General features: G+C 40.5%; 1 protein-coding gene across 2 annotated transcripts in view; it reads left to right on the plus strand.

Moving 5' to 3' along the window:
- The first annotated feature begins 2,263 nt into the window (after positions 1–2,263).
- septin9a (septin 9a) overlaps positions 2,264–25,391 on the plus strand; it is a 103,382-nt gene continuing 80,254 nt past the window's right edge. Inside the window, exons 1-2 of one of the 2 annotated variants that reach the window (XM_081366146.1) lie at positions 2,264–2,523; positions 17,705–17,794. In XM_081366146.1, coding sequence (XP_081222272.1) covers positions 2,499–2,523; positions 17,705–17,794 — 115 coding nt within the window. In that variant the 5' untranslated portion in view covers positions 2,264–2,498. Of the gene's footprint in view, positions 2,524–17,704; positions 17,795–23,214; positions 23,876–25,391 lie in introns of those variants that run through there. The other variant, XM_081366149.1, reaches the window with a different exon arrangement.

The following is a 25,391-nucleotide window of genomic DNA, read 5'->3' on the forward strand; positions in this document are numbered from 1 at the left end:
TCACCAATGGAAGAGGGCGAAGGGGCGTCGTCCATCTTTTTTTACACTCTATGGTGTCGACCAATCAGCGTGTTGTCAAGGCAGAATTTCAGGCACGACCAATCATATTAAACAGACACACAGTGAATAGAATAGAACAGAATGAGGCATTTATATAGTGCTTTCATATGTACTACTGTACACCCAAAGCGCTTTTACAATCATATCAGGGGATCTCTCCTCAACCACCACCAGTGTGGAGCATCCACTTGGATGACGCGACGGCAGCCACAGTACAATGGTGCCAGTGCGCTCACCACACACCAGCTATAGGCGGAGAGAGGAGAGAGAGTGATAGAGCCAATTCAATGTAAGGGGATTATTAGGAGGCCATGATTGGTAAGGGCCAATGGGTGGAATGTGGCCAGGACACTGGGGTTACACCCCTACTCTTTACAAGAAATGCCATGGGATTTTTAATGACCACAGAGAGTCAGGACCTCAGTTTTACGTCTCATCCGAAGGACGGTGCTCTTTGACAGTATCCACCTTTTTCCTGGTTAGCGAATTTACACATGATTCATAGCGGGTTTGAACCGGAAGTCGGATCCTCCGGATCAGGATGCAGTTCGGTTGGCTTTTTTTTTGAAGAAATGGAAAGAGCAAATGGAAAGAGCAAACATACACGTTCTTTGGAGGGTGTTTTAGTTTCAAAGCTGCAAGCCACGCTGTTTTGCGTTCCTCATTGGCATGGAGTGCAAAGCATAGGGCGATGGACACGGACAATTTCTTCGAAGTTGTTGATGTTTGAAGCAGGACGTTTCTGACAAAATCTTAAATTTTCTTGAATTGTTATGGCAGCCAACAACGGCATAAATTGAACCTGAGCTCATGTTAACAACATTTAAACACTACTTATTCTAATAAATGTAATGTTGCCTTCTCTGTCGATATCATGGTACGCTAGCAACTTAGCAAGTAGAGGTTAGCCGCTGAACAGGAAACACAATACCAGAAAGCGGAAGTAGGTCAGCACCCATTGGTTGCTGGAGAAACAGACGGATAGTGTCCCCGTCACTACACTGGGGCGTTAGGACCCACACAGACCACAGGGTGAGCGCTCCCTGCTGGCACCTAACACCTCTTCCAGCAGCAACCTGGTTTTCCAGCAGCAGGAGGTCTCCCATTCAGGTACTGACCAGGCTCAGTCCTGCTTAGCTTCAGTGGGCAACCAGTCTTGGACTACAGGTTGATATGGCTGCTGGCAAATAATTTAAATAATTTGACATTTTGAGTTCATAACAATTAAAATCTTAATCCGAAAGATTTTTGCTGCCAAATGAGTACATTAAACACAACTGTTTAATTTTTGATGCAAAAACTTGCTATTGTAAGTAATGTTAAGTTATGATAACTTGATTTCTTTATTAATCACAACATTGGGGTTTACAACAGTGAAAAGCTTTGTTTTTGACAGCATAGGAAACAAGATCTGGTGTGATGTACAGTAGTAGTACAGCCTTTCTCAATTGTTTACTAAAACCCATTAACCGAAATCCTAAACCATAGTGTTTCAAACCATTTTACAAAACTTTAAAGGTAAATTCTCAATTTTACAGCAGTTGCATATTCCTATTGTGCTAATGGTCTCACAGCCTCTCACAGGGGCTATTAGTAGTTTTGAAACAAATGTGTTTTTGATAGCAATTGTTTTGTATGTTGTTTAAAACACCTACTTCACAGTCCTTCGAACTAAAATTTCAGTATTAGGCTATATTTTTTACCCTGAAATACGTTCAGATTCAACTATACTAAATGTAGATCTAAACCAAAGGTTTGAACTGTGTTACTTCTTGTAAATGTCATGGGGAAAGTTGTTTTAAATCTTAAAAATCTATACAATTTAGTAATAGCCTATTTTCTGGCCCGAAATATATTATGATATTTTTGTAAGATACCTTTTAGATTTTTTGCTGTTTCCTGAATTGTTTATCCTTATTGTTTACTGTTTTATGACTTTGCTGTTACCGCTTTTTTAAAAGTAAAAGTATGTGGAAATAGCTGCGAAAAAACAAGCTATTAAAACGTTTTAAGAGAAATGCATATCAGTTAAACTAAAATGTAGGCTATTTTCCTTTTATAGACATACTAATTTTATCCTAAAACCCTGTTTAAAAAAACATAAGCACGTTATTTGTCAAGAAGCCCTAACAAACAATTCCAGCGTCAAACCTTCAGGTGTCCTATCTCTATCCCTAAGGCGGAGTTATCCACAGGTGTGTGCGCGCGCGTGTGTGTGGACAGGTAAAGCTGGAGGTGTATAGAAGTTTAGTTCTAACCGATTAAGTTGGTTTAGTGAAAGGACGAATTAAATAGCCTACACACATTTTGATCGTGATTCATGTGCTTTGCGGAGTGCCAGAGAGAAATTCTACCCAACGATCGAACATATTTCAGATGTTGCAATCTCAGATAAGGACCTAGACTAAAGTTGAAATTCTCAGGACAAAAGGGACCCGATGAACATGAAGAAAACATATTCTGGTGAGTACAGGACCACCGAAAGTTGCGTGTCAACTGACAACCGATGTGATATCTGCTCTCATAGCAGTTAATCTAGAGACCACTTTATGTAAAAGTGAAAGCAAACTTGAAAAGCTCATTTGTGCTGTGATATCCTCTTTTTTTCTATTTTAAACGATTTACTTACACAACATGTAAGCACCTTATTAAAATTCATTGTAGGCTAACATCTAAAAACGTATCTTATGATTTTATCTTAGGATTTTATAAACAATTTTAAAATAGGCATAGTAGGCTAATTCGTAGGCACAATTAACCGATTAACTGAAAAATTATCTCCCATAATTTCAATGAACTAAGTTTTCTCTCACGTGCTGTGCATCTTTCTTCAGGGTTAGATTAATATTAGACTACTGAATTTATACTTTTTTAGATAAACAACTCCGGTAGGCTACCTACTTTATGACAAACGTTGGGTTCTTGCACAATTATTTATTAGGTTCTTTCCTTGAGAATGTCGTACGCTTTGCATTGTATGAAAATTAATTAAGTTAGCCAAAGTTAGCGCAGTTAGCCAAATGTAATTATTACATTTTTGTTATACATTTGTGATATGCAAATTTATAATACAATTATGGGCCTACATAATCATTTGTCAGTGTCAATGTAGGCTACGTGTACCGCCCACACTGATCGCAATTATAAACGCAAGCATCATGCTGTTGTTGGTATGGTTACCATCTCTAATGAACGCGACTTCGGACAGTGAAACATTCGAGTGAAAATACGCACACTGACTAACCTGTAGGCTAACCTAATTTTATGATTTTATGATGAAACATTTGAAAAACCCTTTGAAGAAAAAAAGAAAGCATGTAAGACTGTCTAACCCCATCTTTGGGGGTTGTCTGACACCTCCAAATCCATCATATTTTCACCCTAAATTAGTTTTTTTTTTTTTTTTAAAGCATTTTATATTTTTTTTGTACATAAAGAGATGTATTTATAATGTGAGTGATTTTTAGTAGTCTACTTTTATAAAGTGACCCTAAAAAGAAAGAAGTCCCTTACAACCCCATAGAAAACCTCAAAGACTGATGTAATGGACACATAGCTGCGTCAGGCCAGTGCGAGCCAGGGCTTTCAACGGGCCGGGCTGGCCTAATAGGCACGGACCTGTAGCACCAAGGCCAAAACCACCCTGCGTTTCCACTGTCGGGCTAGAAGCTCCGCAGTGCTTCACTAAAACCTGCCTGTAACACGCCTCTCTGGAACAACGTCATACAAATTTCACAAATTTAGATAGCACATGTACGTCTGCAAGACGTCTGTTAGAGATCACTTCATCTGGAAAGCATCTACTGTTTACTAACATCTGATAGACGTCTTTAAGATGTCAATTTTACATACATTCTAAATCATAAACATCTTAAAGACATTTTCTAACGTCTATTTGGCATCTGACAGGAAGCGTCCTATGAGGTATTGCAGATGAGCGAAACACTCTGCACATCAAATCTGTGTCTCTGTGATGTGTGCTATCAGGTGTAGCGAGATCGCAAAACAAACATGATAAAACTGGCTGTTTGTTGGCATTTTTGTTGTTTACTTAAGTAATACACTGATCATAATAAATAATTTGTGTCAAGATTGCACATTAGTCACACAGAAATCAAGTGGTATTTACCGTTATTTTACAAAAGAGAGAGGACACACGTGTTTACACGTAGGCCTACTTTCTTACTGTAATCACAATTAGAAAGAATGATAATATCTACAAATTTTCCACCAAAAATACAACCTGAGGAGCTTTAGCACTCTCTCCAGTGACAGTTCAATACAGTTATATTTTCAGTCAGAGAAACAGAGGAAGCTCCCGAAAAACCGGAGTTACTTTATTTTATGACATATGCAGAGCTAAATATGGATATCAGAAAGTCCGGTATAAAGAGACGAGACGTAACGACAGATAAAATAAATACACGATTGTGATAGCCTATATGATTTGTTCGATTTCTTCAGGCGGTCGTATTTACCATTTTTACTGTGGCAATGGTTAGCTTGCATAGTTTTTTGCATTTCATATAAACATTTCTGCTTTATAGGATGATCAGAATCCACATCGGATCACAAACAGAAGATATCACAAACACTCGCCATTGGCTGAAAGTGAGTTTTGAGCTAAAATGATTTTAGAAGTCTTTAATGCTAAAAGCTAGTATATTAAATAACCCATGGCACTGGCCGATCAAGCCCGGAAGTGATATTGGAAACGCGACTGGCCCTGGTACGCACTAGCATGTCCGCTTTTGCCCTGACAGTGGAAACGCGGCTATTAAGGCTGGTTCGAGGCTTCTCGCAACCAACTTTTTGTCCAAAAAATTCTCAATTGTGTGGTTTCATTACGATTATTTTACTGTTCCCGGAGCCTGCACAATCCCAAATCGTAAATATCAAACATGTTAGATTTTTAGGACTCTTGAGCCAATGAGAACGAGCAAGCTTCAATGACCGGATGTTGCCTGCTTCTATAGCTGAAACTTGGCAGCCACAAATTTCCCACAAAAGTGGAGTATTGACAAAGAAGATCAGTAAAACAAAACTCGCGCCATGATAACCTGTTGATGAAGTCGATTGTCCTCCATTTGTTTTTCTTCTTAAGTCACGTTTGACCTCGCAAGTTTCCATGAGATCTCGTCTCAATGTTACTACAGTCGACAGGTGTGTGATCTCGCGGTCTGGACGAATCATCTAGCGTGTGCATTTGGAGGATTATAATGCTTAAAATCGGATGAAACTGCCCTTATGTCCGTGGACTCCCACAGTTTTAAAATCGGTTAAGTTTTTAAAATCGTCTAGTGTCCCAGGCCTAAGGAAGATCATCACATCAACTCATTTGTGTGACCATATTTACTGAACATGCTAGATTGATTCCCTGTACAGTGCTAGTGGCAAACATTCATTGCTTGTTCCCAGAGTTTTAACTTCACCATTTCCCCTTCGTTGTGTAACGGAGCCTGCGGCTCTACATAGAGCTCTTCCATTGAGAACAGCCGCATGTTTCTTCCCTATAATCTTGACAAACTCATAAGCCGAACTCTCTGTGTACACAATGATTTGGCAGGAATGTAGTGTTTCCTCAGGCCTGCCAAAGTCATTGTCACTGCACACCCAACTCCTAGCACACACATGTTGGATCATGTAATCAGTCAGTCCTTTTTCTCCTTATTTCTCTGGCAGCACACAGTGTATGTGATCTCATTCAGAGAATATCCCTCAGGTACAACTTTGGCCCCCACTCCAAGAACAATGATAGTTCACCCAAAAATAAAAATTCTGTCATCATTTACTCACCCTCTTGTTGTTTCTAACCTGTATGACTTTTTTTTTAAAGAATGTTTCAACTGCTTTTGCCCATTGAAGGAATCATTATGGTGTCAAACAACAACAACATGGAACTACAAACTACAGTAAATTATGACAGAGTATTTTTTTTTGGCTGAAATATCACTTAAAAGTCATAAGCACTTCAAGTTTGTTTTTATTGATTTACATATTTCAAAGATTATGAAACACTTAGTATTGAGTGTGCACATGTAACACACCCAAAGCACTTGAGGTAAATCAGTTACTCACAATGAAAAGTAATCAAACACTAACACAATAAGACTCCACTAGACATGTTCACACATACAGGGCGTACATCACACAGATCATTTATTAATTATGACACACTGTCAGCTCTTTCTGCAACAGTTTAATGCTTGGATGAACTTATGATTCCTGTTATGAGTCATTTTGTACCTCCATTTTGTTTATTGGACACAGTGAAGTGTGAAGATCATCGGCAAAAACTTAATTTTATGTTGGATTGAATGCAATACTTCCATGTGGAATTCTGTAAGGTTTCATGCAGAAAAATGTCTCCCATGTCTCATCTGGAAGTGAATAATTTTGAGCGGATGAATGAATCTCTTTGTTAATCCTTTATTTTGGATCATTGCCCAACAGAGATTACTGAGGCAATAGAGTCTCTACACTATAGCACATATTTTTATCCGTTTCTGGCTCCTTTTCCTTCACTGCCTCCCTCCCCTTTCCTGACCTGCCCTGTCATCACAGTCGAGCTGACAGGTGAGTCAGCGGGAGCACGAATCTCCCGTAAAATTAACCCAGGCTTTGAAATTCTTCTCCTCTTCAGAGGTATGTCGACTTGGAAGGTTGATCACAGTCATTTTCAGGTCCATGTCACACATTTCACATGTGCTAGAATGTTTCTTTTGACAGCACTTGAGTTGACACTGAAACTGACAGATGGTTTGGTCTTTCCCTACCTCCTCCATGTCTCACTGCTTCTGTCTCTGTCACTCAGGACTGTTAGCTTAGTGATTGAATGCGGACACAGGAATGTCGTGGATTGATAATGGCCACTTTATCTTGCAGGGTGTGTGTGGCTAAGAATCAGGAGAGCGGAGTTAAAGATTTCCTACAGTCACTGTCACATGTCCTGCAAGGCTACGGATTTCTGCTAGCATATATAGAACTGCAAAAAATAATGATTGTAACCAAACTAAACTCCCCCTGACTGTCACTGGCCAAAGACATAAAACCGCCCAAACTCTCAACATTGGTTGAGCCGGTGTTGCTACGTCAGGCTGGTCTGGATGTTTAAAAACAGATTGACGTTTTGATAGCACCACATATTTTCAGGGGAATCAACTACAGTTTTTTTTACTTATACAATAATTGTGGGATGGATGATTTTTTTAACAGAAAGAAATTACACACCTAAAGTCACTGTGAAATCAAAATTGACAACTCCTACTTTTATGGAATATTGACGCAATTATTATGAATGACTTATCCATGCAAAAAAAAAATTAAATTCATGTAGGCTACCCTTGTACTCTTTAATCAAATGATGTTTTATTAACAAAGTTCGGGAGGAGCACGATCAAATAATCAAGCAATCAATCAATCAACTCATCAAACAATTACCATGTCTACCCTATCAGCATGAGAGGAAGCATATATTCACTCTGTCAACTCACCTAACTTCCTTGACAGTTTTCAGCATTTGGCCTCGCCCTACCTTCCTATCATTCCCGAAATGAGCTCTCCCGTCCAATGAAGAATCTTTCGTCCTTCAGGAATCTTTGCCGCAAATCTCTGGTGTTATCACGCGGGCGTCAGGCAAAACAAACGCCGGGTCCTCACTACCACGGGCGAAACATCCGCGATCTCCTTCCGCGCATTGCTCTAAACCGGACCATTCAATAATTCCTGCAATAGAGAAATGGACTATAAGGCCCGCCGAGCACCACGCTCGCGTCTCGGGCAATGCCGCCCTCTTCACACGAACAAATGGGTCTTTCTCCAAGACCAGGCCGCCGCAGCAGGCCCTCAGTAATCCGCGATTCAGATTCAGTCCCGGCCGGCCAGCTCACACTCTAGACCCGCTGGCTCTACTCCGTGAGTGCTCAGCTCAAAACCTTCTCATTTTTGTCCCTGGTTAAATTTCGCATCGCTTCAGTCGAGTCTCAAGCACAGTTATGCCATCTGGATATTAATTTTGATCGGGGGAATTCACGTTTTAAACGGTTTCTGTTCAAATTATTTGACGTCATTAACGCGCTGCTTCCTTGTGGCTTAAACTCTCACGTACAAACAGTAGCTCGCACATTGGATTGCACGCACACAGAATCATTAAGAACCTATCGTTAACGTTGTTTTGCAATTTATCTACAAAATCGCTTCGAAACTTCGTTATAGCAAAAAAAAAAAAAAAAAGTTTCAGAACGAACAAAATCGGCAGGTAATGTGACCCATAGAATTGAAGAGAAAATTTTAGATTAAATACACACAAGCAGTGTGTTTCCACGGCAAAGTTTGAAGTCCTTAGTGATTTTAAAACACAATTGGATAAATTCAAGGCGCAAAATTCTATGAAGCTTTGTCGTTTACCATAAGTGAGTCTATTTTGAACTTGGCTAAATAAATGAACCAGCAACAGATAAAGGAACAAACGATCATCTAAATCAGATTGTACTTTGCTGTTTGATGATCAAACAACTACAGTATCAAATCGATGCGTTATCAAATCAGGTTATAAACCATTTAGGCTTCTAATGTATTCATTCAAAATAAATAAAATTAAAATAATTTAGCAATCGATCTCTCAGCCCCACACGGTTCTGGTGAGCTTTGGATTCCAGTCACCCAGGATAAACCATGGGTCTAGCCACATCCATTGAATTCTGGGCATTAACTTGGATACAATTAATTTCCAGGCTGCACTGCACTGCACTGCAAAGGATATTTCTGGTTTCATCCACCTTCTCAGACATTTTAAGCTGTCCTAAACGCGAACTACTATCTTCGCTCGGCCACTTAAACTTCAGATGTGCATAATCCTGCAAGGCTGCTCTCTAAACTCTAAACCTACAAGCTCAACATATCCACCTTTCCCCACCGTTCCCGTAGGATCCCATTTGCTTCTCACATTGCCACAGCAGTGTCATCTCCTCCGCTCCCACAGCAGCTCCGTCTCTGCCGTTCCTCTGGTTAAACTTCTTCACTGTCACAGCAGTCCATTCTGCTCCCACTGGAGTCCAGTTTCTCTGGCTAACATTGACTTCACTGCCGCAGCAGTGATGTCTCCCCACGCTCCTGCAGGAGCTCAGTTTCTCTAGCTAATGTTCTCCACTGCCGCAGCAGTGATGTGACCATTGGCTCCCGCAGGAGCTTAGTTTCTGTCTAACCTTCCTTAAATAATTGAATGGCCTGTCCTTTTCTATAAAAAATCAGATTTCTCTCCCTGTGGATATCCAACTGTACACCGACGCAGCTCCCTCTATCGGTTTCGGGGTATTCTACCAAGGCCGTTGGTTCAAGTTTACATGGCCCGCCCAGCTGTTAGACTCACCGCAGTCATTAACATCCTCAGCGCTGTTCGAGTTGTATCCTTTAGTGGAAGCAGCTTTCCTGTGGGGTAAAGAATGGTCCTCTAACAGCATCATAGTACACTGCAACAACGAAGCATCCGTGCATTGCATCAACAAGGCCGCTCAAATTTCCCCTGCAGTAATGCCTCTCCTAAGATGCCTCATTTGGATTGCAGCCTGCGATCAGTTCTTCATAACTGCAAAACATGTTCCCGGATCACGTTTTGCTTTCCAGAAATTCAGGTTGCTGGCACCAGACACGGACCCATTCCCAACCTCAGTACCTCACTTCAGAGCTGATATCCACATTAACCACCCATTGAAACCACTTCTTGACGCCTATCTTAATTCAATTTTTCAAGCCGTTTCACCCAGCACCCTACAATCCTACTTAACCGCATGGAAGCTTAATAAGTCTTTCCACTTCCCATACAACCTACCTTTTCCCAATTTCTCTGCTCGCCATCACTTCATTCATATCCTATCTCAACAGCATCAAGAACTGCAATGCTCTTCTAGCTGGACCTCCATCATGTGCAACTAAACATCTACAAAGGATTCAGAACGCTGCAGCTCGTCTTGTCTTCAACGAGCCCAAAGGGCCCACGTCACTCTGTTCATCTCTCTGCACTGGCTACCTCTCGCATCAAGTTCAAGGCATTGACGCTTGCTCACAGATCTATCACAGGCTCAGCTCCCTCCTACTTTTACCCACTCCTACAAGCCTACATCCCTACCAGAAGCCTACGGTCGATCAACGAGGGACGTCTCGTGGTTCCATCACAGAGAGACACAAAATCACTTTCCAGTACATTATCATTCACAGTTCCATGCTGGTGGAATGCTCTCCCCACCCTCATCCGGAATGCAGAATCCCTGGCAACATTCAAAGACAAATGAAAACCCATCTCTTCCATGAGCAATTAACCTCATAACCCAACCTACTCGCCCAGATGCCAGACAACCAATAACGTTAGACATACTTACTATATGCATCTCCACCCTCCGCCAAGGCTACCACTCCACCAACACTGCCCGCACACTGGACGCAATGTTCATAGTGGCTTTTTTCAGTTTCCTCAGATGCTCAGAACTCACCATCACTTCCAGCTTTAACCCAAAAGTCCACCCCACAATCACAGACCTATCAGTGCTAGACAATGAAACCATCTCCTACTTCATAAAGCAAAGTAAGACAGATCAAATTTTGCTCCATTCAGGCATCCCAGCAGACCACTTTTCCAGCCATTCATTTTGCATAGGCGCAGCAACAGCTGCCCAAAAAAGGCCTCTCTCAGCAGCAGATCCAAGCACTTGGCCGCTGGTCAGCGGAGGCTTTCGAGTTACATCTGCTCAAATCGCTTCCATATCAAAGAAGCCCAACGAACCCTCATCAATTCTTTTGACAACTTCTCATACACCCAACCCTACAGACCACCACTCCTGCAGGAGCCACGTTCCCCATCCTAAATCGCTTTACTGCCACATCAGTGCTATTTTCCGCTCCAGCAGGAGATCAGATCTCTGTCCCACTCACCTTTCGGATCACAGTTTGAAAGCAAGTTGTTTCCAACACCACAACAGCAGCATCATCTCTTCTTCCAACAGGAGCCCATTCTCCACCCAACTGGCTCATCAGACAGTTAAAAGCAAGTCAACCAAGTCTACTACAGCTAACCTACTCCACTCCCGCAGAAGTTCCGTCACTCCGTCCAAACTTATTCCACTTCCGCAGCAGTGTCTTCTACTCCGCTCCCACAGGCATCTCCGTTACTCCGTCCAAAATAGTTTGGATATTTAAGAAAGCAAGTTTGGTCCACTGCCGCAGCAGTGTCAGCTACTCCGCTCCCGCAGGAGCTCCGTTACTCCATCCAAACTTGCTCCACTGCCGCAGCAGTGTCATCTACTCCGCTCCCGCAGGGGCTCAGTTCTATATCCAAAATTGTTTTGGATATTTAAAAGCAAGCTTTGGTCCACTACCACAGCAGTGTCATCTACTCCGCTCCGCTACTCCGCTCCCGCAGGAGCTCCGTTACTCCATCCAAACTTGCTCTACGGCCCCAGCAGTGTCATCTACACCACTCCCGCAGGAGCTCAATTCTATGTCCCAAATTGTTTTGGATATTTAAAAGCAAGTTGAAAGCAAGTTTGGTCCACTGCCGCAGCAGTGTCTTCTACTCTGCTCCCGCAGGAGCTCTGTTGCTCTGTCCAAACTTGTCCACTGCCGCAGCAGTGCCATCGCCTCCGTTCCCGCAGGAGCTCCGTTACTCTGTCCAAACTTGTCCACTGCCGCAGCAGTGTCATCCACTCCGCTCCCGCAGGAGCTCCGTTACTCCATCCAAACTTGTCCACTGCCACAGCAGTATCATCTACCCCGCTCCCGCAGGACCTCTGTTACTCCGTCCAAAATAGTTTGGATATTTAAAAGCAAATTGAAAGCAAGTTTGGTCAACTGCTGCAGCAGTGTCAGCTACTCCACTCCCTCAGGAGCTCCGTTACTCCATCCATACTTGTCCACTGCCGCAGAAGTCTTCATCTACTCCGCTCCCGCAGGACCTCCTTTACTCCGTCCAAAATAGTTTGGATATTTAAAAGCAAATTGAAAGCAAGTTTGGTCCACTGCCGCAGCAGTGTCATCCACTCCGCACCTGCAGGAGTTCCGTTACTCCGTCCAAACTTGCTCCACTGCCACAGCAGTGTCATCTACTCCACTCCCGCAGGAGCTCAGTTCTATGTCCCACTCACCTTTCGGATCACAGTTTGAAAGCAAGTTGTTTCCAACACCACAACAGCAGCATCATCTCTTCTTCCAACAGGAGCCCATTCTCCACCCAACTGGCTCATCGGACAGTTAAAAGCAAGTCAACCAAGTCTACTACAGCTAACCTACTCCACTCCCACAGAAGTTCCGTCACTCCATCCAAACTTGCTCTACTGCCGCAGCAGTGTCATCTACTCCGCTCCCGCAGCCAGCTCCGTTACTCCGTCCAAAATAGATTGGATATTTAAGAAAGCAAGTTTGGTCCACTGCCGCAGCAGTGTCATCTAGTCCGCTCCCACAGCCAGCTCCGTTACTCCGTCCAAAATAGATTGGATATTTAAGAAAGCAAGTTTGGTCCACTGCCGCAGCAGTGTCATCTAGTCTGCTCCCACAGCCAGCCGTCCAAAATAGTTTGGATATTTAAGAAAGCAAGTTTGGTCCACTGCCGCAGCAGTGTCAGCTACTCCGCTCCCTCTGGAACTTCGTTACTCCGTCCAAACTTGCTCCACTGCCGCAGCAGTGTCATCTACTCCGCTCCCGCAGGAGCTCAGTTCTATATCCAAAATTGTTTTGGATATTTAAAAGCAAGTTGAAAAGCAAGCTTTGGTCCACTGCCACAGCAGTGTCAGCTACTCCGCTCCCGCAGGAGCTCCGTTACTCCATCCAAACTTGCTCCACTGCGGCAGCAGTGTCATCTACTCCGCTCCCACAGGAGCTCAGTTCTATGTCCAAAATTGTTTTGGATATTTAAAAGCAAGTTGAAAAGCAAGTTTGATCCACTGCCGCAGCAGTGTCATCTACTCCGCTCCCGCAGGAGCTCCGTTACTCCATCCAAACTTGCTCTACTGCCACAGCAGTGTCATCTACACCACTCCCGCAGGAGCTCAGTTCTACGTCAAATTGTTTTGGATATTTAAAAGCAAGTTGAAAGCAAGTTTGGTCCACTGCCGCAGCAGTGTCATCTACTCCGCTCCCTCAGGAGCTCTGTTACTCCGTCCAAACTTGCTCCACTGCGGCAGCAGTGTCATCTACTCCACCAGGAGCTCAGTTCTATGTCCAAATTGTTTTGGATATTTAAAAGCAAGTTGAAAGCAAGTTTGGTCCACTGCCGCAGCAGTGTCATCTACTCCGCTCCCGAAGGAGCTCCGTTTCTCCATCCAACTCGCTTTCACTGCCGCAGCAGTGTTTCCTCTTCCGTTCCCACAAGTACTCAATTCTCCATCCTTCTGCATCAGATAGTTGGAAAGCAAGTCGAAATCAAGTTTGATCCACTGCCGCAGCAGTGTCATCTCCTCCGCTCCTGCAGGAACTAATTATCATCACACTTGCTCCATCACACTGCAGCGGTTATACCATTCTCTTCCGCAAAAGTACATTACGTACCATCCCTAGCCTACTACCGGAGAGGCACAACCATCCCAACGTCATGATAACCAACTCCCATCCGATGTTACAAGAAGCCTTCCAGCGACTAACCCTTTCCCACTTCTGATACCTTAAGCTTTGCACTCTGCAAGTTTTTGGGGGGTCATCAACATCATTCTGGTGGCTGTCCGGCATTTATTTGCAGCTTTTGGGGGGAGTACTCTGGGTTCGGGCCAAATACCGAGCCCGGAGCCCTCTCCTCGGACAGCACGCCAAATACGCATTTATTCTATCTGACTTATTTGTAAGTGTGAACTCGTGAAATGATGTTTTATTAACAAAGTGCGGGAGGAGCACGATCAAATAATCAAGCAATCAATCAATCAACTCATCAAACAATTACCATGTCTACCCTATCAGCATGAGAGGAAGCATATATATTCACTCTGTCAACTCACCTAACTTCCTTGACAGTTTTCAGCATCCCTCCACCACCCCGACTCCTCACTCTTGGCTTGTTCTTTCACAGCCAGGAATACGGGGGGAGTACTCTGGGTTCGGGCCAAATACCGAGCCCGGAGCCCTCTCCTCGGACAGCACGCCAAATACGCATTTATTCTATCTGACTTATTTGTAAGTGTGAACTCGTGAAAATAACTTCCCCTCCCTCTTCCAGCAACATCTCTTCTCTTCTCTGATGACGTATTTACTGGCATGAGGGCGGGACAACCTGTCAATCACATGACATCACAGCAATAGCAAAACCACAACCATCCATCAATCCAACCATTTCCAATAGGGAAGAAAATGCAATCGCAACTTCCGCTTCAAGCCGACTTTAAGCTTTAAAGCTTAGATTAAACATCTCTAAGCTGCTCACATTTATAGCAATTTCGTCCTGTTCTTTCCTGATGTGTCTGATTTAATTAGAATACTGGTCTATAGAGGAAAATGAAAGGCATGGTTTTGTTTTAGCTTGTTTTTAAACTTGAAGTGTGATATAGGATGTCTAAACATGGGCAATGTTTGAAACGTAATCATAATGATAGTGATTTCAAAATTAAACTATTATTTCCCTTTATATAGGGTTTCGCCCAATGAATTTTTTTGAATGGCAGCAATATATTATATAAATTATAGTTGTAGTTGTAGGCCATAATGCATGTAACTCAATCCACGTTTGAGCGTATGCACTGTATGTGGCAATGCTGGCCTGTTTAGTCATGTCCCATGCAATGTTATGCGAAGGGACCCCTCATATTTACACAGAAAACAACCCAAATGATCTCACCCTTTCTTATCTCTGTAGTGTGTCAATAAAACTGAGGACATTTTCAGCCACTTCATAACATTTGAATTTTGCCAGCTTTTCACAGAACTCACTCTGACAGAATGATATACATTGTTCCTGGTACATAATTCCTGTCACTCAGCCTTTTTACCTCCATTGTTTGAATATTTCCTGTACTTTGTGGCCTATTGCATTTCAACAACATTATGCTTTTATCTTTAGACTTGCTGAGTAGGGTCTTAGAGGGCTTGATGGGAAAAACAGTTGTAATAATAATTTTTACTAAATTTAGTAAAAAAATATATTTTTTACTAATTTTGTAATAAACATGTATTTGTATAGCATTTTTCATGAAAACATAAAACACTTACACACAACTTCACACCATATATATTTTTTTTAAATATGAATGCTAGTAGCCTCTTTCACTTCATTTGGAAGACAATTCCAAATTTTTAGAGCTTAGTGGCTAAAAGAAGTACCACCAGATATTTTATGATTTATTGTATAATGTGCCAGAAGATTAGCGCTAGAGGATGGTATAAACTACGATTTGGAACGTATATCGACAGACAGTCTGAAATGTACAAAGGTGCCAGATTATGCAGTGTTTTACAAACCAATAAAATAACCTTAAAGTCAATCCTTTGATGAATTGGTAACCAATGTAATTCCATTAAAACCGGTGTAATATGCTCTCTTCTTTTTAATTTCATTAGTACTCTGGCTGCTGCATTTTCGCTATAGAACCCTTAGGCAAGCCAGTATACATAGCATTACAATAATCAAGATGAGTTTCTTAGCATCATCCAGAAATAAAAAAGGATGAATATTAGCAATATTTCTCAGATGATAAAAACACTTTTTGTCACTTGATGAAAATGTGACTTAAAACTGAGGTCACAGCCCAAAATGACACACAGGTTCTTTACTTATTTCTTAGATTGTATATTTTTATGTTATTTTAATGTTAATTGTTAATTCCACGTATGTGGAAAAAAACCCGAATTACTAAATCATTACATTATCTAAAAATAAATAAAAGTACAGACAGCTTGAGTTTATAATGCACAAATAATCAAAAGATCAGGTGATGCATGACTGTTTCTGGGCTTGACTTGTTTAGTCTGAGCCAGTGACGTAGTGGTGGATAATAGTATGAGGGCACTGTTTTTCTGAAGAAGTCTATTTTTATCTGTTAGACTTGCACAGGGACCCTATTTCTACTTTTGCATTTTGTTATATCTGTTGATTTTTTTATTGGTGCCAGAACATTCAACCACAGAGCCAACAGACAGATTCATCTGCAGGAAGAGCAAACTGACTCAGAGACTCATCAGAGTTTCAGGAAAGAGTCTCTGGGGATTTGTGTGAAACAATAAATAAACCTGCACATCTGAAAGGAAACAAATGAATGCCTTGTCACCTGTTAAACAGAATAATTGGTATGCGTGTAGGAACTGGCGTAGAGTGGTTTCATTGTTTCCTATGTTAGCGGCACACAGGAAATTCACACATTCAAAACGTCTTAGCTTTTTTTTTGTCACAAACTTCTTGGAATCAGCTAAGAAATCTGACCTGTAAGAACTTATATTCACACAGATATAGATGTGGTATCTCTCAGTGATGCATTCAGTGGAAATAGCCAGTTGCGTCAAACCCTTTCAACCCTTTACGAAAACAGTTTTTTTGAAGTTAAACTTTTTTTGAACCTGAACTAAAGACCTGTGTTTTTTACTTGTATAATTTTTTTTTTTTTTTGCATAGTTCTCATTAAAATTACTGTAACATAATGCGTTTTATTACAGCCATCATAAATTAAAGTGATTGTAACAAATGCTACCCCAATTACAGTAATGAGAACAAGACTTACGGTTATAAGAATTAGGAGTTAAAATGTACTTTTCATGAAAGTAAACAAGTTTTATTTCATTATTTATTTTGATTTTGAGGTTAAATATCATCTTGACGGTTTGGCCTACTTATGGAAAGGCATGATCACATTTACCAGTAGCATTGCACACCTCAGATGTACAGCACGACCTACATTACAGTTCAAAATGTGCAAATGGGTTTGGCCTTTACAGTTTGACCTTTTGAGTCATCTCTGTATCTCACTGGCGTGAGTTATAAACACTGTCACACTGTAAAACTCCATATTGAATCACTTTTTTGTAAGATGTCTGATACTTCACCATGTCTGTCACCATGAAATCAAAATTTACAATTCTATTTTTTTTAAGCGATATTGCAAAATTTACTGTAAATGATTTATCCGTGGACATCATGTTTTGTAATTCATGTGCCCTCATAATATTTCATGAAAATATGATGTGAAAATAATATGAAAAAATGAACTTCCCCTGCCTCTTGCAGCAACATCTCTTCTCTTCTCTGATGACGTGTTTATTGGCGTGAGGGCGGGACAACCTGTCAATCATATGACATCACAGCAATTGCAAACCACAACCATTCAATTAATTCTGATGGACAAAATCAAGTCCATAATCTACGTTTTTTCTTGTTCGAGAAGCTGTTTCGCTTGAATATCAGTCATAATAGAGAGGAAATGACTATCGCAACTTCCGTTTCATGCTGACTTTAATCCTGCCGAAGGCTTCTATTGCCATCCTAGATTTCAAAAGACAGCAAAAAATCTGTTTCAAAATTTCAAAATCCATCTCTGTGTTTGTGACCCATCTGACTTTATTTTACAGACACATGCCGTTAATTGAGTGGGCCGAGCTTCAATGCTCTGATGTCTTTTCCCAACACACTAAATCCTTCCTCCTAAGCAGGTCATTCTGATACGTGTTTCTATTATGTCTTCTGTGCTGACAGGCATTGCGAGGTCCACCAGTGGCAGGCTGAGGAGGCCAGAGAAAGGAGAGGCAACAAGTCCTACTGGTACTGGTACTGGTACTGGTACTGGTAAGTGTTCACATTCACACATGGGTTTGCTGTTGTTGATTATAGTGATGATACACTATAAGTAGTTTCACCAAAAAATGGGCCACAGATCTGATCTGATCTGTGGACAGGAGGGAAAAAACCTGTTAAATGCAACCTATCCAAGAAAAAAATGTGATCCAGACTACATTTGATATGGGTTTGCAGCAAGAATAAATATGGTTTACGCATTATGCTGATCACAGTTTGTTTAATGTGGTGAATTATTGGCTGATGAACATCTTTAAAACTATTAAAAGGTGTTTGAAAGCCAATTATGTTCATATTATGTTAGTTATTCATTCAAAATAAAAGATATTAGATAATAGATATTAATACTAATAATAATATTTTGTATTATTAGTTTTATTATTATTACTGCACACAATGCTTACAAAATAAAGTGTATACTGTATGTAGGATCCACTGCATTGGACATTTGGATTTGAATTATGATTGACTTGTAATATATGCTTGGAACTTAAAAACACAGCTGTTCATGGAGTGCTCAGAGATAGACTACAGTTAATGGAAATCTGTCATGACTCGTAAGGCATTTAGTTTGTGTCACGTGTTCATGTGTTCCGATTCATGTGTGTAGATCTGTTCTAGCGTTTTGCTGTCTGTGTGTTAATTAGCTCTCCATTCCCTGCCTGTTTGTCTCCTTTGTTACAGATTTGATTAGAGTCCTTAGTTCCGGTGTCTTGTTTGCTAGCCTCATTAGTTCCTCTGTTTGTGGTGTACTTAAGCCCTGTGTTTAGTCCTGTCTAGTTGTCTGTCTATGTTGCTATATATGGTTGTTCTGTTTGTGTTTTTGAAGTTCTCATTCGAAAGCCACCAGTGATTGAACGATAAACAAGTTTTGGAACCATGGTGGATTTCAAATTGACGTCCAGTGTAATATGGATCTTGAAGCAAAACCAGTAGAGAATCAGTGTTTTAGAGTCATAGGCTACTGATCTAAATTAATGATAAATAGACCTAAATGTGTTTTTGTAAAGTGTAATTGAGTTTTTAAATGTGTGTGTGCCCATGTTTGGGGGGTGTTGGTTAAAGCAGCTGTCTCTTTGGTTTGTTTTCTTTGTAAGAAGGTTATATATATATAGAGAGAGAGAAGGAGAAAACCACAAAGAGCGTTTGTTGTGCATCTATTGCCATGTCTCAGGAAGCGTTCTCTCGCCTGTGTGTGTATGTGTTATCTCACCACTGAAGCATCCTCTCTCAGCGGGAAACACAGGCTGCTTTTGCAAAGTCAGCACGTCTGCATATGGGGGCTGGTTGAAGATCCAGAGATCTGCCTGACAGACTTCAAGAACAAAACATACACATAAACACATGCTCATGAATGACGCACACAAGAGAAAGAATGCTAATTAAAGCAAATTCTGTTTGTGTGCAGTCCAGGCAGTCACAAATTTCAAACCTGTTTTACTCTTACATAAAACTTAAAACAGATTTCTCCAAACTGTGAATGTGTGGTTACAGGTATGTGGGGGGGAGGTGCTAATGTGTGTTAGCCATATGAAAACATAAAAATAACTTTTTAGAGAAGCATAAAAATAACTGTAATACTAATAAAAAAATTCAGTCTTATTTAAGTTATAAGTTTTTGTTATCTTAATGTAGTGTCAAGTTAGCTTTTTTCCTAATTATGTAACTGTGAAGTTGTAACGCTTCTTATATATAACTTTTGGTCACTGACTTGCTGTGGAAAATGTCAACATGTTTTGTCTTCATGCTTTGCACTTCACAAACATGACATGTTGTTGATTAGAAAGTATATCCTGGCGTCACCGAGTCTGAATGTCTGCTTAAAACAGGAGACATTTGGCGACTGATGTGTGTGTGTATAAGTTGCCAGAAGTCCTTGAAATTGTATTTAAAGCACACACTGTGCTAAACATCTTTGACTGTACTGAGTTCTTAATAATAATAATAATAATTGTTATCATTGTTATTTTAAGCCATAGAGCTTATATTTTGGCGGAAAGTGTGCGAACGCCTCTCATCCACTGGCATCCATTAAAAAATGATTCCTCCTCAGATTGGCGTGACTAGGCCCTGTCCCAAATGGCACACTCCGGACTTGTGGACTTCCTCAGAGTCCACACTTTGGTGACGTAATGTAGTGCAGACCTATAGGGCCCTTGGCGCGAGTCCACGAGGGCGCCTTGAGAGGTAGTTTTGGGACAGACTCGATCGTCACGCCAGAAATAACGGTCTGGTTGTTGTTTGGACAGGAGAAATCGCGTTTTTGCGCTCCCGACGTCTTATCTCCATGTCAACTACACAGCTTAATTTTACATTTCTATATTTTTATATTGTGCATATCACCTGGGCATTAGACAATAGATACATCATGCTTATTTAAAACATGTATACAGTTGTAGCTAGCTACATAATAATACATAATGTTCCATTTGAACTAAGATTACAATTTTAACACATAATGAAAATGTGCATGAGTTTCAGATGAATTTACAGGTTTCAATATTCATATGTTTACATATGACTCAGTAAAGCCCTGACATTTGGTTCTATTTATTTAATGAATTATAATGTGATCGTATTATTCAACACACTATTATTATGTTTGAGACATCAACCACTGGTCGATGACCATAATGTTTGTATAAGGGTGTTTCTGCAACTACGGGCACTTTTGACTATCCCAATTTTTAAAAAATCAACCTCTATGAATTTCAATTTTAACCATCACAGTCTATAATACATATAAAAATGTACACAAAATAGAATGTAGTCGTTAATATTTTAATCTGGAACATGTTTATTTTTTATGTTTTTCGGGTCATCTTCTTAAAAAGTGTCCTTACCGCAATGTTACAATAACGTTCATTTTATACATTTTTCTTTAGTAATTTCTATAAAAAACTGAATATATGTAAATAGCTTTTTCAAATTTGATGCAGTTTTGTAAATACTGATATAAAAAAAAATACACAAAATAGGGAATTTCATGTTTTTTTCTATGCCATGTAAAAAATTTACAGTAACCTTAGATGTCAATTGTTTCCATACACACAAAAGATAACATAATTAACTTTTTATGACAGATGTTGCAATTTCAATGTGTTAATCATCTCAACTTAAGTGTAAAAATATTTTTTTGCAAATGAAAATGTGAAAAAAAATGAAAATAGAGCAGTGCTGCGGTAATGACATCTTGTGGCGGTAAGGACAAAATAATTTTTTTATGTAAAAAATGGCATGTTTATATATATACTAATATATATATATACTAATATATACTTCAGTACTAATAATATACTGAATATTTGTCATTTAATATACAGTAAACCTTGAATTTGTCTCTACCGCAACACAAGGTCTTTACCGCAACATCTAAATTTGCTGCGGTAAAGACATGTTGCGGAAATGACATTTTTGCTAATATTTTAGCTAATTGGCAGCTAGCAAGGCCTACCACATTAGTTTTGACTTAGCATCTTAATATACATGAATTCAACAATAATATACATTTATTTTTAAAATGTAGTTCAAAAATACACAATTATTAAGCTGAATGGTAAGGACGCACAATAAATACTAGAGCAGAAAAGATGATGTTTACCTTATTTTTTTGGTATCTTGTGAGTGAGGTAGTATGGTGGCCCAGTCTGTCAGCAATGTGCTCAAGTGATAATTTCTGTTTCCATAGAAACTAGACTTGTTTGTGTTCGATAAAATTTCATAATAAAAGCTTTTTTTCATTGTTGCGGTAAGGACTCAAAAGTGTGGGACAGGTACATTTAGTTATAAAAATCATAAAAATGATCAGTAAATAATACAAAGAATTTTTAGATGCTGTAAATGAATCTGTATATTAAACAATTCCATTTGAAATAATGTCATATTGTAAAAGAATTACCTAATTTTAAGTATCTCAACATTGAAACCACGGGTGTGGGACATGAGCAAAAATGGTGTTTGGACCTATAAATGCTTCATAATTTTACATTAAATCATATTATTTATTAATAATTTTTTATGTCAAGGTGTGTATTGACACTACGTTTATATTTATGAAACATCAAATAACAAATTTTAACATAAATCTAAAATTTCACTCCTGGGACTTAAAAGTGCCCATAGTTGCAGAAACACCCATAAACTGTAGGTAACAACTAGTAAAATATACATCTAGGTAATAAAAACTGTAATATTTTCTTCTCAGCCATGTCAACAATTATCCGTGAGCGAAATCTCCTCCCATCCGTTGTCTCATTGGCCTTTCGCAAGGATTCCTGGGTAGTTAAAGTGCGTGGAGCCTGCATCTATGCGGGCTTCGCGGAAGACCGCTTCAAGGGTACAAAGGGGGCGGTGCGGAGCACACTTCAGAGCGGTAAAATGCTGAATGGGACGGTCTACGGACTCGCAGACTCGGCGAGCACGCGCAATTCAAGTCCACGAGACCGAAAGTCCACATGAAGTGCGCGATTTGGGACAGGGCCTATATATAATTAAATCACAGCCTTTGCAATTTGATAATCACACCAACTGGCAAGTAAAACTGTTTCATATAGGTACTAGCCATCTCCAATTTTTACTATCATTTGGTGCTTGACAAGCGTTCATTTAGGACCCTGGCTGAGATGGGTGTCCTGCACACAGTGTTGTTAGCTCTTGAAGTGCTGTCAGATGCAATCCATGCATGGGTCATACTTCTCAGGTCGGAAATTACTGAAATCCACATAAACCATAATTATTCATATTACTTTCAGTTATTTACTAATCAAGCCCAGTGATCACTTTTGGCTACATTTCTGAGTATTTTGAACAGCATTATCAATATGTTAGCTCTTCTGAGTGGACTGGAGTGTGTTGTATGTTGCTAGCAAAGCCTGTTGCTATGGTAATACTGTGACACAACCTCTCTTTGAGGGCTGAAATGTCATGTGTTTGGGAATTTAAGGCTGTGAGTTTGGCAGTGGGTGTAGATCTGAATACTCTCATAGAGGCAGTATTGTTCCTGTGTTAAGAGGCCTTCAGGGAGAATGCTTTACAAATCACTACTTTACAAAGTACCAGGCTACAAGCGCAAGACATCTGTCAACTTATAACATATTGGCATTTGTTAACATTATTTTGCGTTTGCTATCTTTTCTTTATTATATGCATCAGTGTGAATATTATTGATAAATAGGTCATTTAATTAGAGTACACTATCTATGTATTTATGCTATGAGTCAAGGGAGCCTGATCTTGGCTGGTGTATTTCTTCACAAGTATTTAGGCTCGTCTCCCAGCTGCTCGCTTTGCCAGATGACCCTGCAACCCCCCAGAAAGGAAAGCCAAAGGTCATCCCCACTTCCTGAACAAAGACACATCATCCTGACTCCAAATGCTTTCAAACAGAGGTCTGCATTTGCTCTCGTTGAGCAACACAAAGAAAAACGAAGGAATCTGCGTTGTGTGTCTTGGCTGTACTTGAAATTAGGAGCGGCAGGCAGCGCATGAAACTGTTTGTCTACGGTCTGAGTCAGTGTTCAGATGTTTGTTTTCGATCACAGGGGTGTGATGTTGGTCACGTCTAACTCCTCGACCTTTCTCTCGTGACTCACCAGAGCCCTGAGGAAAATCAGAGGGCAGTCCAGGATTCCTCAAGCCGCTGAGAGAAGATATTTTGGGACGAAATACTCATATCACATGGCCTTGGGTTTCCATCTCGTACACAATGCTGCCTCAGTGTCAGAGGACGCAGAGAGAGAGAGACGGACACATAAGAGAGGACAGTAAAAGCAAAAAAGCAAGAACGCTCCATATGATCAGCACATGGGCATGCCGTAATTCTGCATCCGCTCATTATTACGGCACACGGAAGATATTAAACCAAGAAGATTGGAGTAGAGTTAAAGAAAGAGGAGGAGAGAGAGGGAGGGAGGGAAAAGCCAAAAGAGAGCGAGGGAAAGCAAACAAGGAGGAGAAAGTGTTGGTGCGCTGGGAGAGAAACAGGAAGTCCAACAAAAAAAGGTTGGAGGAGAGACAGGCTACATGTGGCAGAGGAGGGTGTGCGCTTAGCCATGGAGGGAGACAAAATCGCAGGTAAGAGACCGGCACGCCACCTTTGGGACACGACCCAAAGAGATTCTCACATGCTGAAGTCTGTTTTCCGCTCTTTTCCATTGCTCTGTAAGATTTTTATGGCAGTGGTGCTGTGTTTGTTGCTTTAGCAGGGATCTGTCACTTATGGAGACTTTGCTTCTTCACACATTTTGTAGTTAAAATTGGATTCATCTCGCTTCTTTTTTTACTTTTTTTTTTTTTTACCAGACATAGCATTTACGCTATACCACTTTTGTCCCTGGAGGCGATGGTGCCGCAGAGCAATGTGCGTTTGTAAGATTTTCCATTGACAGGGCTGGATTTTCCATAGGCTTTGACTGGAAGAGGGAACCCGCTCATCAGGCTTTGACAACAGCCAATAAAGAGAGCTGTGTGTGTGGATGAAACTCTCTGTATCAGTGCTGTGGTGTGCTCTGCACTGTCAGCACACAGGCTTTTTGTAAATGTGCCAAGGACTCTAAGAGAGGTTCTGGTGGGTAGAGAAAAAAACAGCACTGTGCAGCACACGCAAAAGTTAATACAGTATATAATACCGGCCTTTATCCTTTATCTAAGTTGACACACCTGGTGCCCTGAATGAGAGCCAGAGCCAGGATAAATATATGAGGAATGACCCTTATGAGCTCCGTGATCTCACAGCGCAAGTCCCAGATCACTTCTGAGATAGTTAGACATCATTCCAGGTGGGTCTATAATGGATTTGGCAGAAACTGGGAAAGAGAAAAGCCACAAATCGGCATGATCTTAAAGTCCAACTGAAATCAAAATTGACCCTATTTACTTTGTTAGCGCATATTACTAGTCTTGTGGTGAACAATTAATCCGTGCAAGTAAATATAAAAAAAAAAATTCTTTTACCATGGTAATCTTTAATCAAAATCTGAAAAGTTACTTCTGGGTCTGGAATGGCGTCTTTTTCTGATGACGTAGGTTTGACGGCTTGGTTTGAAAACGCTTAACCACTCCCCTCAAACCGTTAGTCTGCTATGAGCAGAGATGGAGAGGAGGAGCGCTAGAGTAAAACCCTGCCCTCTGTTCAATATTCCGTTTCACTGGGAAATACGTCACAGCACTTGAGAAAAGTCGTTTACAACTTCCGGTTCAAGCGGACTTTAATGTGGGTATTTGTATGTGAAATGTAGTTCTAGCACACATCGCTAGTTGCATAGACATAGAATTGTACATTCATGATGTATTAACAGCTTCAAAAACATATGCATTTTACATTTATGCATTTTAGCAGATGCTTATATCTGAAGCGAGATACAAAAGAAGAACTAAGCAATTAGTCACAGAGCCAACAATATACATAGTGTGCAACACCAGTCTTTTTTTAGAAAGCTAGACTAGAAGAAAGGTAGAGCAGAGGTGAAATGCAATGAAGAAAATAATTTTGTGTGTTTGTATGTAAGTGCCTTGAAATAGTTAGTGCTTGCGAATGAAATGTGTCTTTAGCTGCTTTTTGAAAGTTGTGCTGATCAGACAGAGGTTGGCA

Source organism: Scardinius erythrophthalmus, assembly GCF_964197995.2.
Source record: "Scardinius erythrophthalmus genome assembly, chromosome: 1".
In the NCBI taxonomy this organism is placed as follows: domain Eukaryota; kingdom Metazoa; phylum Chordata; class Actinopteri; order Cypriniformes; family Leuciscidae; genus Scardinius; species Scardinius erythrophthalmus.